The sequence below is a fragment of the Ischnura elegans genome, chromosome 2, assembly GCF_921293095.1.
Source record: "Ischnura elegans chromosome 2, ioIscEleg1.1, whole genome shotgun sequence".
Classification (NCBI taxonomy): Eukaryota; Metazoa; Arthropoda; class Insecta; order Odonata; family Coenagrionidae; genus Ischnura; species Ischnura elegans.
In genome coordinates, this window is record NC_060247.1 from 66470124 (window position 1) to 66490478 (window position 20355).

Consider the following 20355-nt stretch of genomic DNA (forward strand, 5'->3'; position numbering starts at 1 on the left):
TAAGTTTTTAACTATCTTAATTTCAATGATGCTTCAGCTCTCAATGCACAATTTATCACCTCACTGTTTTAACACGAAAACCACTAAAATTGAGTTATCACAGCATAATTTTTTTATTAATATGGTTTAAAAAGTAAAAGAACCATCCATTACTAGAAGATACATGCCAATGAAAATGGAAACAACATAAGAAGAGACTTATACAATTGAAAAAAAAACAAATACTACATAAATTTAATGAGAAACAAATTAAACAAAAATCATATTTAATGCGGAACTATTATAGTTATTTCTGGTTAAATAACGTCCGAACAGACAATGTTATGGCAAATGACAGAAAATGAAATTTATTAATTTTTACAAAGCTGTAAAAACAAATTTTAAAATTGTAATTGCCAAGCAAGAGTAGCAGATACCATTAGATTGCCAATTCTATTGAAACCTGCATCAGCATAAATCGTAGCTGATTAAAAAATCCTCCAATCAGAGCTAATCCCACTTCCAAAATTGCCCTCCTGCAATGATTTGAAGAGGGCCATTTTCAAGTTCTTATTGGCCATAAAATAGTATCAAATGGAATTAAGAGCTTATGAATGGCACTGACTCTCATTATACTGATGTAATTTCTACTCCCTTGCTTCGAATTCATTCTCATGACCACTCAATAACTAATAATCATATCAAGCCATTTTCAGTAGCAGTGATACCACAAGATATGCCAACACAATCAAGGGAGTGTGAAGACTTTTTCTTGTTTTAAAAGTATTTTTTTAGAAAAAAACCAACCTGGGACTTCACAGCAAGAGATTTTTGCATTTCTTCCACCTGTTCCACAGTCTCAGCAATTTTCTTTAAACCAACATTGAGATGAAGTTGTTGTTCCTCCAAATCAGACCTTTTCTCATTGTACAACTTGACAAAGTGGTGAATGAAGTCCAAGTAATGCCTGTAAATAGATAATTGGTACAGATTAATTACCGAATTTCCAAACTACACTACGCATATGAACCCCTTCCACTTCAATTTATTTTCTGAATATATTCTGCTATCCTCTATTTATTCATTCCTTGCTTCTTTTAAAATGGAATGGTAGGTAATGAAATGATATTATATAGTTTGTAATCGCCATAGAAATAAAAAGTGGTTATTAAGCATCAAGAACACGGCTATCGCTACTCATATAAAATCATATTATTACTGCCAATGAATCATATTTCATGAAATAAGAATTCTTTATGAACATTATGGATGTTTTAACAATGTTCAACTTTTTAAATTTTTCTATTGTTCCCCCAAATAGTGGTAAAATTATGAAAATCTGATGACGAGCTACACTCCTCATTGCACAATTTGGCATCTGAAGTTCACAACAAGCTAGACTCATTACTTCAGCGCAAGGGGTTAAATTAAATACAAATAGAGGTGTAACTCCAGAATAGTCCATTACTCACATACCTCAAATTAATTAAACAAATTTTCCAAATTTGAGAAATAATCAGTATTCTAATGCAGTTGATGCCAGAAAGACAGAAACTTTCCTCTTTTCATTTGTTCATGGGAATGGTGTTTTTTCAAACTAGGACCTTGATTATGATAACTACGAAGCTACCAAAGATAGTTAGCAATCAATACTGATAGTGTAATTTTGAGTTTTTCATTTCTAGATATTATTATACTAGACATTCAATTGGGTTCCTTCATTAAGTCACCATGAAAAACATCACACAGTCAGGAAAAATATTTCACTTCTGGAAAGAATGTAGTAACATTTAATCAGTTCCACTCCGTTTATGCCACAAGGCTTGAATTTGGTCAGCTGCCACTACTATCAACAATGTCGTGAGTGCCCAATTTTAACTCAAACTTGTTGAGCGGAGAACGCCATTCCCAGTTCCCTCCGACTTGCATTGTCAGCATCGACACAAGGGGCTTGCTGTCTTACAATTTACGAATAGTTTACACTGTTTTACCTTGTCTTAATTTAACTGGAGGTCCTTTTAACTTTGCTGATCTCAACACGTTATTGCACAAGAATACCACTTGTTAAAATAATAATTAAGCAATGTGCACAACCTTACAAAAAAGACGAGTATCCTGTAAGTTATTTGCAAATAGGTAATTTCCAGCAAAGACCACAAAATATTTGGCCAATCAAACCAATTCCCCAAAAAATAAATGCAGCAACAGTAAGTTTGACCTCGGCTACCCAGGTTTTGACTTGGCTGCACATTCGGCCAAGTCGAAATAACTTGTACTCGCCAGCTGCTGCACTTATTAACCCTGCTATTGCTGGCCAATCATAGCAGGTATCTGCCTCTATTATAAACAGTAATATGAACTTGAGATTAATCAACTTCTGCAGCATGCACTCCTGCTTTGTGTACACACATATTCAGGCTGATTAATAAAACACCTTAGCCTAAAAGCAAAGCTATCATCCACCCGAGACATTAACTCTCACTGCTTCATAGATGGTTACATGTATTTTCATAAGTAGTTACAGGAGAGGTTGAGAGAGAACCCTTGCAGCTTCTGCAATTTAGGCAAATATTTCTAGCCTTCGGCTAAGAAAATAATGAGTTTGGAAATGCTGAACTCCACAAAATCTTATACACCAGCTAGAAGTGTAAATGCAGGGAAGGTTTTCAACCAGTACAATCTAGGTTTGACTGACAGGTGCAGTGGGTTGAAGGAAGTGTAGCATGTTGACATTCAACAAGTTTAAATGATACTTGGGCTTCTAATCTTGTAATTATTTACTACATCATATTCATTAATTAATTATAATTCTACCTCTCAATGATTTGAACTACTCAGTATTTTTTTCACATCACTGTTTTTACCATATATTGACATCATCCACTAGTGAAATGGCAAAAATGAAAAAAATGATAGCTGATATAAGTCACTAAAAAACTGAATATAATATAAAATAAAATGAAAGTAGATAAAATTTACACTTAAAATTAAGAATTAAACTCACCTGGGAGTAATTGACATTGTGCGTCCTCCTCGCTTCGCCAATCTTGCATTAGCTTTGTGCAAAGTCTGATGAACATAAACAAAAGCATTGATGACAGCATCTCTATGAGATGGAGAAGTTGGCAAACCAGTATACGCAGATGGGAAAAAATCTGGGGCCTTCCAATCAGCACGATCAAGATCAACTTTGCTGGTAAATTCTTTGCCAACCTGAGGAAAATAAAAGAATTACCACTTCACCACCATAACTAACCAAAACTTCACAAATCGATACATAATGCTATAATTTCGTTAGAGTTAGCAGACAATTTTATACCTTCATCCTGTCACCTACTCCAATCACTCACATTAACTGCCAAGGGAAAAATTCCCCTAGACCTGGAATTGAACCACTGGTCTTGACCTAATACTTAGCACCATAAACCTAGGTAAAATTACCATGAGTATCATTGAACCTGGATAGCATAGTGGTCTGTGTAATGGTTGGGAAAGCTAAACATCCATGGGTTGATCATTGATCATCAATGATAATGTGAATTTCGCTACCAATAACATGGTACAATTGAAAAATGTCATACTCACATAATGGTTTTACAAACACAAAATAGTTACTTATGAAGACAATATACACAAATTTGCATCATTATGATCCAAAGGTACCAATGAAATGAGCGCACGATGATGAATGAATACGTAATGAATTCCAGAACCATTATCATAGAATGCAACTCCAGGCCTGAGTCACCAGGAAGTCATTAAGTTCACATAAATTCACAAGATATTTATACATAACATCTGAGAGTCAATAGTTCAATATTGGGCTAGAATACTTAGGTAATGCAATAAATATGGATAGCAAGTACATACAGAAAAAGTGTCCATTAAAGGATATTTACAAGTGACTTGAAATAATAAACTACAATTTTATTAAGCTCGAATCTCTGCGAATGCAGAGCAAGTCGAGTTTCTAAAAATCAAAATTATATAGATCAAGACCCTACAAGAAGTTCAAGAGCCCCGCACCTAGCAGGCCCTAGAGAATCCACCTTCAACACCACATCAGAATACTAATTGGCCTTTTTTAACTAATTAAGGGAGAAAATTCATATCTAGAATGATCTTCTACTAAATGATAAATGCTGAACATTAGGGTATCAAGCAAAAAATCAGGAGACTTATATGTGTCCCCTCCACAACATATAATCATAACCACAAAATATATGACATGACTGTTGTTAATTATAACATCAACCTTAATTACCTGGTATAAAGCTCCATCAGACCAATCACCAAACCAATTTAGGACGCATCTGTTAAACAGAGCGGGAGAAGTTGCAGCTCTGTCCTTCAAGCCTTCTGATGATGGATTCATAGTAAAAACAACATGTAGGTTCTTCATCACTTGCCCAGTAAACCACTTATATAGTTCCTCATTTGAATCCAGCATTAATCCTTCCCTCTGAGCTCCTTCTTTGCATTGAGTCATTAATGTTGTATACTCATCCCCTGAAAATTAATTCAATTTCGAATGCAGATTCAGACGGAAAATGATAAAAATGATTAATAATAATTATATTAGTCACCATGTTAACTCATGTAAGCTTTTTATAATGTACACCTTTGAACACCTTTTTTCATAACAAAAAACAAAAACCGTTAAAATTTTCTATTTCTTACAAATGCAACATCGTGAAATTGGAAGTCAAGAAGAAGCACTGTGAGGTGGTGTGCAGTAAACTTGTTTCCCAAATTTTTCACTTAAAACTTGATTTTGGATTATAGTGGCGAGCTCCCTAATATATTTTATTAAATATTTAATTCTTATTGATCTAGTCCAAAAATGCATGTGACAGGGATACATGAGATGAGATGGTGTCTTGCAGGATAAATTAAATTAATGTGAATTTAGAGACTAGTTTGCAATCGATATGAACTTAAAGATGAAATTTTTGACAAGGCCTGTAAACTAAAATACACAAATAATTTTATCTCACAAATACTAAAAGAAACAAAACAATAACTGAGCAAAAGAGTTTAATCCTTCAAAAAATGCAACATGCAATTACCTTCAAATAAACCAGGAACTTCACCATTGGCAAGCAATGTGTTCATTCTTTCCAAGAAACCAGATTCCAACACATTAGATTCATCCAAGATAAATGCTATTTTTTCATCTTTGCAGCCAGACCGACGTAACACTGCCCGAAGGTCTTCATCAAAGTCTTCTCCTCTGTATTTATTATGCACCTTAAATTGAAATGCTTGCATCAATGTTTCAACTAATTTCCTAAATAATTACTGACAAATAAAGTATCTTATCCTTCAGCTCTGTAGACAAAATGTCATCGATCACTCATATTGATAGTTAGTCATCATAGGATAGGAAATAATCATAGAAAATGAAGCCAATATCAGATGAATTTAAAGTCTGAGTAAATTGGAACTAACAGTAGATGTTGACACTTTGTGCATATCCATTGTAAATAGAGAATGCACTACTATGCCATATTTCTACACACAAAATAAAACGAGTAAGTTTCACAAAAACACAACAAGCTTTTACACAATGCAGTTCTGATGATATTGCAGTGCAGAGAAACAATTAATTTGCTAAATAAACTTATGTATGAAAATACGACAAATTCATTCATTTTATACGCATTTTGCATACTTGCATTTGTCTTCCAATCATGCAATTGAATTTATTAATAATGAAAGACACTTCGTTTCTTCCACAAGTTTATAAAAATTTCTATTTTATTACAGGTTTCGGCTATTACACCATTATCAAATACAGAAAATATATAGTGGGGGCAGGTTTATATATACTATGGCTGTTAATGAGGGGGGAATGAATTCTCCTCCAGAAGTTACCAATCCCAGCTTGAAACAAACCTTCCTCTCACCTCACATTAACAACCATAGAATATATAAATCTGCCCCCACCATATATTTTCTGTATTTGATAATGGTGTAATAGCAGAAACCGGTAATAAAATAGAAATTTTTATAAACTTGTGGAAGAAACAAAGTGTCTTTCATTATTAATATGGAGCCCTTCCACCACGCACAAGCTTCAAGTTTCAATTTAATGCAATTGCAAGTGATGCATTCTCACCTTTATTTGAAATACTGATAAACCATTCATCCAGGCCACAAATCTAGATAGCGTGGTCTTTCCAGCTCCCGACACACCAATTAGCAACAAGTGCCCTTGAGGCTGTCTGAAAATTCTGTCAATCCTGAGTACGTGTTCCAAAACTTCATCAAACAAAACTAGAGGCACATCCAATTCTTCTTCATAGAACACCTAGAGATTTAAAAAAAATCAAAAATTAAATCCATACTAAAGATTAATTAACTTATTTGAGAAAGAAAAACTCACAATTCCATAACATTATTTTCAAATGTTTACAGTAATCATTTATGAAGAAATGTTTTACTTTAGTGGGAAATTCAACAAAAACGTTCAAATAATATCTAGTAATCAAAAATGTATGTAAATTTATGTAAAATGCTGTGTTAAGAATAACTCCGAGACGTCTACCAGATTCAGCTAAAATACATAACAATAAACAAAACCGATGAAAATTTGTAAGATTAAAATGGAAGAATGAGCCTTCAACACAAATCATTGGAATAGTACCACCTAGTACAGTAAAACTCTATTTTACGCAGTTTGATTTTACATAAGTCTCGTTTTTACACAGTGACACTCAAGTCCAGCCGGAAAGCATAGGGAATTGCAATGGTGAAACTTCGATTTTACATCTTTTCCTGATTTTACGCAGTTTTTCGATTTTGCGCAGCATAACCCCAGCCCCAAAGAGGCCGCTTATTATGATTTTATGCAGTTGTCTTTCAACTTCTTTTGAAAATCCTGACTGGAGCAATATGAAGTTAGGTTTTTATTTTGCCTCAATGAGTTGCAAAAATGAACACGGGAACAGTTGAAATAACGTCACGCTGTTGAGCGTGAAACTAAAAGCATCGCAAATCTAATTATTGCTTCCCCCTGCGCCCTCTCAGTAATATTTCAGGCTCCTTAACGAACGTGAATATCGCTCTTAGTTCAAAGTTGCCGTAGAAGGATATCGCAACCTAAATCGCCGTGTATGCGTAACTACTTTTGATTAAGACAGATGATCACCAGATATATTAACATTACCACCTTTAGTTTATTATTCGACTTATTGATTGATGCTGTTTATAACATATTTATTGTAATTACATTAGATGTATTGATCGATGCTGCTTATAACATATTTATTGTAATTACATTAGATGGTCGTTAATCCGGAATAATGAACTACAGAATATCTATCCCTAACGGAAGGTTTTCTAGAATTTGGCCAATGCTGTTTTCCATCCCCCAGTGAAATATAACGGCAAAATGAGCCGTAAAAAATTCTCCCGTGCCAAAATTTTGGCTTCCAAGGTGATCCAAAAAACTTATATAGTCATACTTCTAATATGGCCGTAAGTCGATAGTGATTCAACACGATGGTAAAAGAAGCATGCGTTGTCTCATTCCGCGAGCTAACCCCAAAATCTGTGGGACAAATGGAGGCGAGGGAAAGTTGCTTGCGCAGCACGCTTATCAGAACTGACTCAACTTGTATCTCATTGTCAGTGGGTTTAAATGAACATGGTTGGAACTTGAATAGCTATTAGCTTACCTCCGCTAGGATGCAAGCGTTTATTTTTAACGGATCGGGAGTTAATGCCCTCAGAGAATAACTAGCATCGTCAATCATGTAATCATTGAAGTCAAATTCAAGACGTGAATGATAAGGCAGTCCCTTTAAACTCAGGAATGGCTTAGCACCATTAAATCGAAATACAAAAAGTGTCCGGTGTTGTTATCAGATATGGGGAAGCAAAATATTACGTGAAGATGAGTCACACAGCTTGTGAGTCGAAGGTCCCGGCACTGAATTCGCGGAAGAATGCCGACAGAGAAGATATACCCAGTAGATTCAATCTACTAATTCTAAAATTTCATGGGAAATGCTTTTTCAATGCGAAAAAATTATAAAGAGGGAAAATTGTTCCAGACTAGTAATCATTTTTTTATTCATCACTGGCGGCATGACGGCAGTTTAGCGGTTATTTAAATAGCTCACTTAAAAAAAAAAGTGATCTTAACACCGGAAAAATCTGAATTTCCGAATATCCCGGGTCCTATGTGCTTTCTATTATCTATGGTATGCCATTTGGAAGGAGGTATCCGACAGCTGGGGTCATTAGCGCCATGAAGTAAGGGGTAGGGGTTAGGAACACTATGTTGGCATTAGCCAGGTTGTAATGATAGGCTCCAAAGGGACCAGGACTTAACGTCCCATCTCCTCGACAGAGTGGTGTACTGGAAGTGCCCTCCACATTACTCTCAAGTAGGGATAGATTGAAGAGGATTTCATGCTCTTTTACCATAAAACCTCACATATGAGACTTTTTCTGGTTCCGGTTCTGGCTTAAATCAGAGCTATACAGAAGTGTATGACTAAGCCTTCTAAAAATAATGAGCAAGTGTTATCCTGAAAACTATACCTTGCCGGCCTCGGTGGCGGCGGGGTAAAGTCCTCGCCTGCCAAACCGAAGGTCGCGGGTTCGAGTCCCGCCTGGGTAAGTTACCCTTATCCAGGGCATGGATGTTTGTGTTTGTTTAATGTTATCAGCCCCGATGTAAAGGCCGAACAGTGCTGTTTTCGGTGGTGTATGAAATAAATAAATAAATAAATACTCCTCCTCAATACCAACTCTTGATTTTACAGTGCCCATATTTCGGTCCTTCCAACTGCGTAAAATCAAAGTTTTACTGTATATGAAATATTGTAAAAATTAAGTGATATGATAAATTAGATAAGGTGTATGAGCATTGACTTTCTAAATCCCATGTTTATTAAAAATTGACAATAACTTAACATAAACATGCAGTACACAATCTCCTCGCATCTCTGTACTTTCCCTAGAGGAAATGATTGCTAAAATCACACAGGAGCCTGGCTAGTACAATCATCATTCAATAGGTAACTACGCATGTGCACAAACCTTCAATCTGGCTTTCACATATTCCCGAAGCTCTTCTCTCTGCACTGGGACATAGTCCTTGGAAAGCCAATTGCTGTAGAGTATAGGTCGAGCAAGAGCAACTTCTCTATCAGCACCAGGGAAGTGACGCATGGCAACAGCATCAATATTTTCATTAGTCCATCGTCTTTCTGAGTCATCAACAAGTCTATCTTGGAAGAGGCGGAGAGCCTCATGTGCCCACAAGCGAACCAATCCTTCAGAATTCAGTGTTTCCAGGGGCCTTGATCATGGAAGAAAATGAATTGATAAAATCATTACTTATCTGTTATTCTTTTCCTACAGCCCATTGTTGCAACATTGCAACAAATACATCAGCTCTGTAGACAAAGGATCATGAAATTATCACTTCAGAGATTTTCATCATTTGATATCAAAATTGCTCATTATACTACAATATTCTATAATAATTAGAAAACCATATCTTGGTAATGTGAGAAATCTGTAAAATCATTGATAAAATAGTTAAAGAATGAAAAAGAAACCTTTAATACAGCCACAATTGTCCTTCGAGTCAGGGTAACAAGAAAAGGCGTAAAATCATGAGCTAGAAAATATGTAAAATTAGGATAAATGCATAATGTCCTTTCACGGCTAACTGAGCCATGTATCTTCAGGGAAAATTTAATAAAATACCATAAAAATGGGTCCGTAATATTCTAATCAAATGAGGGCACAAGCCAAAAGACAATTGCTCTTTTTAGTTGGCAAGCAGATTTTTACCCTCTGAAATAATTTGGTTATTATAAAAGCATCTATTTTATGTACATGTCTTTTATACATGCAAAAATTAAATTTCAATAGCATTGATATTATACTATGACCTTATTCGAATTGAACAGCAACAAACAGAAAACTCAAAAGGTCAAAAATTTTCCATTTTGCTTTACTAAAATAAATGAAGATAGATTTCAGAGTTGTATAGTGAATATTATGAAGATTTAAAAGGGATGTAAGTCATGTGAAACATATGTTAGAGACATGAAACTGTCATTTGTGCATTCTGCTAGTTGGAATTATTGTGATCATTTATTATGCTTTGTGGAAAATGTATACTGTTGGCCCTTGAATTCACCTGATAGCTTCACAAATTCCTCTCACCCATCGAGTCATTTCTCGAGGAGAGTATACATAATGTGGCTGCATGTCCTGTGTGAAACGTTCCTGAGAAGCTAAGTACAATTCCACCATTGCATTAGTGAGTGGTTCAGCATAGCTGCGAAGAGGAGGCACCAGCCGCAACATTGCTCGGCAGAATGTCCCATAAATCTATTTTGGTTCAGGAAAGAATGTTGAAAAAATTACATTGAGCACAAAATAATCACTAACAGCATTCCATATGTAAAAGAGAAAATTGCTCATTCATAAGTACCTGTTTCAAAGACGTCTCTCCAGGGTAATCAACATATATGACAGGAACATGACGCAAGAATCGATGTGACAAAGGCTTCCTTCCAGGATCTGTCGGAGGATTACAAGCTCCCACAAACTGGATTCGCTCCAAACGAACCCATGATTGGTCGGAGGCACGGAAAAAACCTCTGTGCTCCACCAGCTGCCGCAGGAATGATATGACCCTTTGCGTCCCATAGTTATCCATGTCGGGCAAATTAATTTCATCGCAGAAGAGTACCAGCCATTTACCCAACTGCAAAGATGAAATAAAGATGCTATGAAGTGTATACGTTCCTATTTCATCAAGCAGTGAAATACAGTAAAACCGATTTACAACAAAGCTGAAGGGGCCAACAAATTGCTTTGTTCTAACCAAAATTCGATGTATATGGGCCAGCTTTCAGAGCCTCAATTTATGAATGGAATGGATGCGACTTTTACGAAAGCATGACTTCGTAATGAGTGAGTTCATAATAAAGAGGCTCCACAAAAATTGACAATAATAATTATGGCTCCATATTGGAACCTAAAAAGACATCAGCAAGTGAATGTAATAATATGTAATTACTTCAAATTGGCGATTTGGGAACTGCACTTTTTCAGTCTCAGTTAAATGAGGTTGATGTATTCCAATTGGAGTAGAAATTTACCATGACCATTAATTCATGTTTAAAACCACAAAGAAACTTACCTGCACAGGAGAAAGAATGACCCCATTGGGTGTTTTGCGATATTCACAATAGTGGTCAAAAGTCTTCAAAAGCAATTCTGGAGTCGTAGCAGAGGAGAAATTAAGACCAACAACCTCCATATCCGGTAAAGCTCTCAATGCAGAAAACAATGTCATGGTTTTCCCTGATCCAGGAGGACCACAGAGTACTGCAAAGATAGAGGTAAGATAACATGATCTATAAAAGGCATACCTATTATGTATTAAGAATCACCAGAAATACTACAAGTAAGGTTTTCAAGTGTGGGAATATGAAACTCTTTCAGCTACCTAATTTTCTCTACTTTGTTTCCTATTTCCATAACAAGTTCAGATGAAGGAAAATGAAGCCTAATCATTTATTATACTATGAAGCAACTCAACAAATAAATGCATCATCTTAGAAACAAATAAACAACCTGCATTCCAAAAATTTTGTAATATTTCTCTCAGAGTTGATACTCCTGACCAAATGGGAAGCTTTCCTGGAACTTGATTAGCATGGCTTGAACTCAATTAATTCTTGGTAGATTTTGCAATGATACCTTTAATCTATATACAAGAGTATTGACTGTCAAAAAATTATTTGTGATAAACGTTTCTCTCATTACACGTTGATTATCACTAATATAAGTAGAGCGAAGCAAAGCAACATTGAAAGAGAATTCTAAATGTCACAGTAGCAACATTAAATAATAAAAATCTACTCTTACCATTTCATACACATCTAAAACTATAGAGCTCCTTACAATGGATAATTTTAGAATAATAAGGCATTACTGGACATTATCACTACTCATCATTTTGAATATGATTTCTACAAGTGAATAACATAAAAATATGATACGACAATCCTCGTCATCAAAATCTACTGCTGCCTGTAATTGCATAGGTCAGGTTACTCGCCAATAGGTGATATTTTTATACATGGCCTACTGGTGAGAGTTTGAAAAAATATAGCATTCATATAAATAAAGTTATATGAATTAAGACATACATACGTTTTGTTTGCAGTTATTCACCGGACAAAAATATATTATTAAGCATAAATGAGGTCATCATATAAAAAAGGGCCAAATCAAAAATTGTACTGTAATACTTCTCTGATGCTAGGATACTTTCATTTACTACTGAATTTTTATTATTTAAAAGGTCTTCCATTATTTACATTATAACTTACACAGGTACAAAATATCACAATAGCTTTAGTCCCTCAATGAAATTTTAAACAAATTTCATCACACACTTTGGTGCGACATACCTAGAGGTTTATGCTCAGCTAGCCAGGTATAGAGAAGCGACTCATGCCTCACTGTATCCAGCGTTGGAACAACAACATCTGGAGCTGCCACCTTGTGGGTCTCAACCTCAATTTGAGGCACTTTGTTTGACCAAGGCACCCATTCTCCATTTATGTTCACCTGAAACATAATTTGCATTTTAGAGCATTAAAATTATATTTATTTACTTTCAAAATCAAATGACTTTTCCCAGGATTATCTTTCAAATTCTAAGGACCCATGTGTTATTAAAATATACATTCTGGCTAAATTCAATATTAACAAATTCAATAAAATTTCAATCACCAATGTTCAATTTGCAAGTAATTTCTCACAAATACTAAATAAGTAGCTGTTTCTACATTAACAAAAATGGTCATTATCTACTGGTAGGTTCTCGCCACACTGCAGAGTGAAAACAGCACAAAAATGTAATGTGTATACGTAAATTCGTCACAGAATACCAAAAATTAAATTTTTTTACTATAAAGATTTTAACTAAATAAAACTTTTAATTGCATCCAATGTCCCATGAAATCCACAAACACTGAGTCAAATATCATTCAATGACATAGCTGCTCGATCTATACAGTCAACCCTCAGTGCCACCAGTACTTCCATCTATACAAATAACCAGGCATCTGTGCGTTAAGAGCGATTGATTGTGATGCGGAAGCCCTGGGGGAAGATCCTTGTCCATCCTTCGTTGCCATTTTGAAAATTTCTACCTTTGTCATTTGCTCTAGGCAGCTTGACTTTTCTCGTATTAGTTGTCTTTTGAGGATGTTTAGGCTCATAATTTGCTTTTTGCTGATAAATGTGTGCTGCTCCAAGCCTTTAAAGAGCTGTCAGTGTATACATTCATCTAATATCTCTTTTTCTTGGATGATTTCTGGCTTTTCATCGTCATCCTTACTCACCAATTTACTATTAATGACCATCAATTCAATCATTTCTTGTAGCACAGTGGGAATGTCATGATCAATTCCTATCCATTCCCGCACATTCTCACATTACTTCAATGCTGAGTGGTTGATACTCGTCACATTATCAACTAATAACAGCATTACATGATTTTCTTCAGAAACTTGAAAAGCATTTGAAAGCCATACTTTCCTCGTCTCCATCAAACTGCCAAGCTAACCACAAATTGTACCATGAGAGTTTTAATATTTATTTTGGCATACTGTTCCATGCTCAGGAAAGTTACCACATAACACCTTCTATACTGTACTTCTTCACCACCTCAATACCTGACTTCTCTAAATTTAAGCCTGTCAGGTATTACTTCATATAAGCTCATTTATACATACATTTTAGCAATCTTAATATTCCCTGATCTTGATGCTGAATCTGAAATAATATCAGGGGTGATCCAACTGCATTTATTTCCCCAGTTTACTATTGTATGTACTTGAACATTTTTCAAAACCCTTGGTACATATCTTGCTTTTTCCTTTGACCAATAATTTCAACTTGTGAGTCCCTGCAACATAAGAATATGGCCATTTTGACCTGAAAGGCCAATTCTTCTTTCAGAAACAAAGCAGTTTCTTCAGCATTATGTATATACTTGCTCAGCACACAGGCTCTCAACTATTCAACAACTATGAAAATTCTTCAACTAAGTCACTAGCTGCTTCAGGATTGGATAGTATCTCTCACCCCATGCTGCAGAATGATATAACCATGCCTCAAACTTTTCAAGCCATCTACAATTTGGATTATTCACGGTTTTTTCGTATGCAATTAAATCCAAAACCTTCTGATCATTGGTGAAAATTATCAAACTTTGTAACCTTATCTCAGAGAGATATCTGTACTTCAAATAGGATGAAAACATAATTATTCACTCCTAAAACTATCACACACAAATAAATACAAAATATTTAAATTTTAAAAAAGTAGAATAACCCTACCTCATAGTCAATGATGGGTAGATTAGTTGAGGGTGGAAGATTAACAGTGGTCACAGAGCGAATGAAGTCTCCAAAGTCGGACCGAACTTTAAGCTTTGCATCTCCAGCCAAACTCCACAGCAAAGCATAAACAAGGAATTTTGGGATATAGTGCTCCAGCTGTTCTGGAGGTAGAGGAAAGTCAGGATGGGTGTGATTGTACTGCAGAACGTTCCTGAAAATTATGGAAAAAGGTTCTCATTAACTGACTGATAACAATCTACAGTGGAACCTGTTTAGTACGTTTCTGAAGGGACCACAAAAAATGAACGTACTAACCAGGAAAACGTGCTAACGAGGAAAGTAATAAATAGCAGTCGGGGTAATTGCAATCTGTGGAAAAGTCGTCATAATTACAATTACTATCGGTAGTTCTCGTAGGATCGCCTTCCTGAACTCTTTTCACCTTTACAATAAAGAAAATGGGCGCTACAATGAAACACAATACCATGTGAGTAAAAATCACAATGTTTCATAGATTTCCCGAAGACAGTTACATGAAAACGGCGTCTTTCTCCCGTGATTTATCCTATATGTATTTATAGAAAGAGGACAAGTATAGCTAGTCACTTCTTTTTTGTCACAGCATACTCGGAGAATATAAAAACAACCCTGAGTATGTCAACGGGTTGTTTTTAAACATCATAAAAATTGGTCAAAATTATATTAACCTTAAATTACGGCAACAGCCGTACACATTCGCGCTTCTGGAATAAAGCCATATCGATTGTTATAGCGATCGATATATCGAATAATAACACGCAAGATTATTAGATTACGATGTAATTACAAGAAGATTTTATATTATACAGTTGAAATTTACTTTTAAAATTTGTTTGATGTCGTCTGCTTTCGTGCCGAGATCGAGTATTTTTAAGCTAAGCTTCGTGTGGAGATCCAGAGCATCGTCTGCTCCCGCAGCAGTAGTCAAATAAGCACGTACTACGTAGCATTGACGTCGTGCAGTACTGCTTTAGATAAAGTGGGAATTGAATAAGACTCATTTCTTCATCATGATAACTCGTGTAATAGCAATAATTGCCCACTCGTGAAATTTGTGCGCAGTGGGCACTCCAGAGGCAACAGAAGGTGAGGAGCTCGGGGTGGGGAAAATTGGGGCTTCTCATTGGCTGCAGTTTTGCATAGTCAGACATTCCTGATAAATGGCCATATTTTATAATTCATCGCGTCATAACAATTGAGAAATGCATTTGGATAAATCACGGTCGAAGAAAGATATGTGGAATGAATGCAAGAATTTTAATGGCTAGTTATAGTAAATTAAATCATGAATTCGGAGCTTTACGACCCTTAAGAAAATACTGGAGAACGAATTGCGGGTTGCGTCACGGCTAGCAATTGAGCGTACTAACCAGGAAAGCGCAATTTTTTCAAACGTACTAACCAAATACTTTTACCTGTATTTTGTTCCGTTGGTACCGGGACCGAGAGAAATCGTCGTACTAAGGAGGAAAACGTACTAAGGAGGAACGTACTAACCAAGTTCCACTGTATATCCACAAATAATAATTTATAACCACAAGAATCGTTATTGATCTCTTACAATAGGATATCCTAAACCATTTAATCTAACCATTGAATAAATATATATTAAACAAAATTACCCCTAATTTGCCAAGCATACACGTACATACATAGGCACAACATTGAATGCAGATACTGAATTAGAAATTGGTGGGACAAAAATTTAAAGATGAAGATGGCACGTCCTATTTGACCAACATATTTTTCTGAAAGGTTTGACAACAAAGTAAATACACACCACTAGTATCTAACACTTCAAATTTACCTTTGGAAGAAAACAACTTACTCGAACAATTAGGATTATTAAGAGAAACTTTGAATTTGTGTTTTGGTTTTAAATTAGCTACTTAACAGCAATACAATAAATTCCTAATAAACGGAATTTTGCACTGTCTCTTTTCTTCAATGGTGCTTTTCTGGGGTGTGGGCAAATTAGTGATTAGGCAAGGGCCATTTTCAATTGTTACTGGCGTAAAATATTTTCCATTACATTATTTTTATAGCCATTACCCTAAGCAATACGTTTGATCTAATTTATTTCAATAATTAAAGTAGCATTAAACATAGAGATGGATAAGGCTCTGAACACCTTGGAATTCAAGCTGATAATTTATATATGATATATGCTTAGACACTAATTTTTACATCAAGCTCTGTGTATCTTAAAATCCATTGCATAATCCTGTATCACTTCTACGTGCATGATAGCAAGACCAACACAAACCTTTCGTGTGTTTTACAGTCTCTGGTGGTTTACTACTGCCTCTTGTACTGTGTTAACTAACTGTGTAATCGTCAACATCTCATGATAGTAATCACTATAAGAGGGCAGTTAAGGAAGAATAAAGTGCTAAGTTTAAACACAAAATTTAAAATTTAAATGGACATAGACAATAAAATGATATGATAACTTAGGTCACAAAAAAGTATGAGATTTCATCTAGCACTTTATTCCATTAAAAAATCTAATGAGCTTGTAACTTAAGCTCAAAAAAAAAAAACAATTATTAACATTTTTGGGAGATAAATCAATTTTGGCTACCACCAATCCAGATGAATACCCTTCCTTTATGAGTGATTTCCTTGAATGCTGTTAAAACTTTCAATAACACTAATACAGTGGAACCTCGTTAAAGCGAGTACGGGCTATAGCGACACCCCCGCTATTACGAGTGATAGCCGATGCACCGTCAATTGACCCTATAATAAGCGTGTTAAAAATTCGTTTTTACGAGACCCTTTCGGTGTTGGCTCTCGCCATAGCGAGGGTTTCACCGCCGGAAGACTTTCATCAAGACTCCTTAACCTCTGTAATTGCTAGCGATCTGTTAGAAATGAAGTTAATGGAGTGCTCAGTCTCAAATTTATGTGGTAAACTGTCGTTCGATAAATATAATGATTGACGAAACAATGCTTTGCATGATTTTTATTCAGTGCGGCGCTTATAAATTGTTTGAATAGTTAGTCGTTATTTGAGTAAAGAAATTTAGTGATGAAAAAAACATCGCCTTTCGTCTGGATTTATGCTTACGTTTATCAGATAGATGTTTATCTGTCGCCGCACCACTCCTGTTCCTGTATATCTGTTCGCAACAGGTATATTGGCTATTATTTGCTCCACCTCTTGTAAAGCGACAATTCGCTATAGCGAGTGTTTATTAGTGCACCGTGGGATGTCGTTATATCGAGGTTGCACTGTACTTCATTGCTTATATATTTTAAGTAGACACGAATTTGATATGAAAATGATCTTCCCACTTCCAGCTGATACAAAAAACTTGAAGTATCACTTCTATAGCAATTATAAAATATGTATTCAAGCTTTCATTCTGCACAGCATGAAAAAACTCCTCATTTTAGTTACACTACAAGATTAGAATTGCTAACCATCCAGTATTATCAAAAACCACACATTTATAAAATTATTTTCTTAGAGAATAAATGATGCCTTTCATCACCTTTAATCCAATTATTGCGAACTATGGTAAGTACATATGCACTCCATTTGCCAAAGAGTACATACTGAGTGATTTATGTACCTTTCAAGACTAAAAGCAGTGTTTTTAATGAAGTTTCTCGATTTCTTGATCTTTACATTCTTTGTGTTCATATGCACAATACCAACTATAATTTCAAAGCAAAAGTAAAACACACCATTCAACTGAAAATCTACCACCATTCTACTGAAAACCTACCTCACTCCTTGATTTAACATTGAAAATAATGAGCTTAAAGCTCTTAATCTTGTAAAATCCATTATGTGCTCCTGTTTCATAGCAAATTCCAAGCATCTGATGACTAGACCATCAGGAGAAAAGTAAGACTGTAACAAGCTAGCCACTTCCCGCTGCACCTATAAGAAAATCGCAACATGATTAAGTAAAACAAAATGACAGGCTAGCTTTGAAATTTAAAATATTTTCATCAAAACTACAAAAAAGTGCTTCCATTAGCAAAATCAAAGTATAAAAATTTGCCACTTCATTAATACAAAAAGCCAAGCTCAGTTGTTAATAGTTTTCCAAGGATTAATTATGTAGAGATGGATGAAATTTTAACTTTAAGAAGTCAAATAAAGTAGCCATTCACCATGTATACTAAAAGAATTTTATGGTCCAAAAGCACCAAAACACAACCAACTGATATCTTTCATCTTACCTGAATAGCAGGAGAGAGTACATCTTCCTTGTTTTCTGACTTCTTGATTCCTTCTTCTTCTCCTTCTTCAAGAGGTATGTTTCTCAAGCGACACAGGAAGTTTTCGAAAATCATTTCTGTCGAGAGTACATCCTCTGAAAACCACACCATTCCACAACGAGAGACAGTAGCCAGAGTTGCATATTTGAGGTCTTGGACCTACAAGAAACAGGAACTGATTAGTAAAATATTCTACGAAGTAAAATTATATCACAAATATGTTTCTTCACATTTTGTGTTAAATTACACATTTATTCTAATTATTTCTTCAGAATAAAAAGAAAGGAGAAACATGAAATCTCTTTAAAAATCTTAAAAATGCCATATTGCAAAGAATATAATAAAAGGAATGATTTTTGTCTTTTTTTTTAAGCACACAGTAAAATAAAAGCAATGATGAGAATTTCAAGAATTTCTAAGAGTAGCTAATAAATCTTACATACCTCAAACATTACTCTGACATTGTATGGCAGAGAAAGTCGTTCACCATTTGGTAGGGTTAGCAACTTGTTGTCATCCAGTACAGAATTAAGATTTTCAACCCACTCCGGATCGACATCACCATCAAAAATAATCCACTGCCGTTTGTTGATCTCACCACGCACATTATCTATAATTTTCCTGTAAAAATTTAACTCATTAAATAGCTTATAATTACTTGAAATTTCATCTATCTAAACAATGAGTTGAAAACTTTATGATGAGATAAAATCATGATGAGAAAATATACTCAGAAGATATGGTACATTCAAATCTTCAAATCCCTAGAATCTAGAAAAAGATGTGAGACATGCCTTATCAATTTTTGTTCTTTTTGATCATTTGAATATTTTGAATCCCAAAATAAAAGCTAACACCAAGCAGTTTAAGTCAAATATTAGATATTATTTTCAACAAATTCAAGGGCTCAGTAAAGTGATTATTAAACCCATAATAGGATGTAGAAAAATAAGAACTTAGGATCAAAACACATTAAGCAATTTGAGATTTAAGTTAGCTTTTCTCAAATTAGTCCTCTACCCAATGCAGCCGTCCATAGTCTTTTTCCTCTGTTTATACTTTCTAAGCAACACTGAAGAGATTCGAAAATCTCTAAAGCTTTGGATTTAAGAAAATCTCAGATTTGTCCTGCCTCTGATTTTCAGGCAATTACACTAGCCAAAAATAAATTAGGAAACTGTATGAAACTCATTGTGTTGAGTCTGCTAAAAACATTGGGACTCCTGAAAATGCAGAACTCCAGTGAGTGAAGAGGTAAGTGCTTCTGGTGGGGAAAGTTTAGAGGGGATCGAAAAGCACTTTGGGCTGATGCAAGTCCCAAGCAAAAATAGCAATTTTCGCCAAAACCCCTGTATAACAGTACTTCTTCAAAATGGACACTCCCACCCCAAAATAGACATCTGCTGAGGGGCCAGAAAGTTTAAACCCGACTGTAATTCAAATTCATTTTTATTTCAGAAGATATTCCTGTGTCATGGGTACTAGAACTACCAAAAAAGCAATTACCATAGTACTAAATTTCCTGATGCCACAGTTATAATTCTTGATCAAATGATAATATACATTTTTTAAATTGCAAAAGAATTATACTCCCAAAAGAAAGCACAAAAATCTACCACAAAAATTACCTACGTCAATAGCTTAACATGCCAACCGTAGAATTAATCCATGATTACATGAGTATATGATAAACCAAGGT

The 20355-nt window shown here is 35.1% G+C and overlaps 1 protein-coding gene across 5 annotated transcripts in view; it reads right to left on the reverse strand.

Moving 5' to 3' along the window:
• Positions 1-20355, reverse strand: part of LOC124153890 (dynein heavy chain, cytoplasmic) — a 116953-nt gene that overhangs the window by 33291 nt on the left and 63307 nt on the right. For all 5 annotated transcript variants that reach the window (XM_046527276.1, XM_046527275.1, XM_046527274.1 and 2 more), the window contains 14 exons: positions 19100-19277; positions 18618-18815; positions 18155-18312; positions 14376-14589; positions 12438-12597; positions 11159-11346; positions 10445-10720; positions 10148-10341; positions 9034-9295; positions 6101-6292; positions 5049-5229; positions 4244-4488; positions 2984-3192; positions 787-946 (listed from right to left, as the gene is read on the reverse strand). In XM_046527276.1, coding sequence (XP_046383232.1) covers positions 787-946; positions 2984-3192; positions 4244-4488; positions 5049-5229; positions 6101-6292; positions 9034-9295; positions 10148-10341; positions 10445-10720; positions 11159-11346; positions 12438-12597; positions 14376-14589; positions 18155-18312; positions 18618-18815; positions 19100-19277 — 2815 coding nt within the window. The remainder of the gene's footprint in view (positions 1-786; positions 947-2983; positions 3193-4243; positions 4489-5048; positions 5230-6100; positions 6293-9033; positions 9296-10147; positions 10342-10444; positions 10721-11158; positions 11347-12437; positions 12598-14375; positions 14590-18154; positions 18313-18617; positions 18816-19099; positions 19278-20355) is intronic.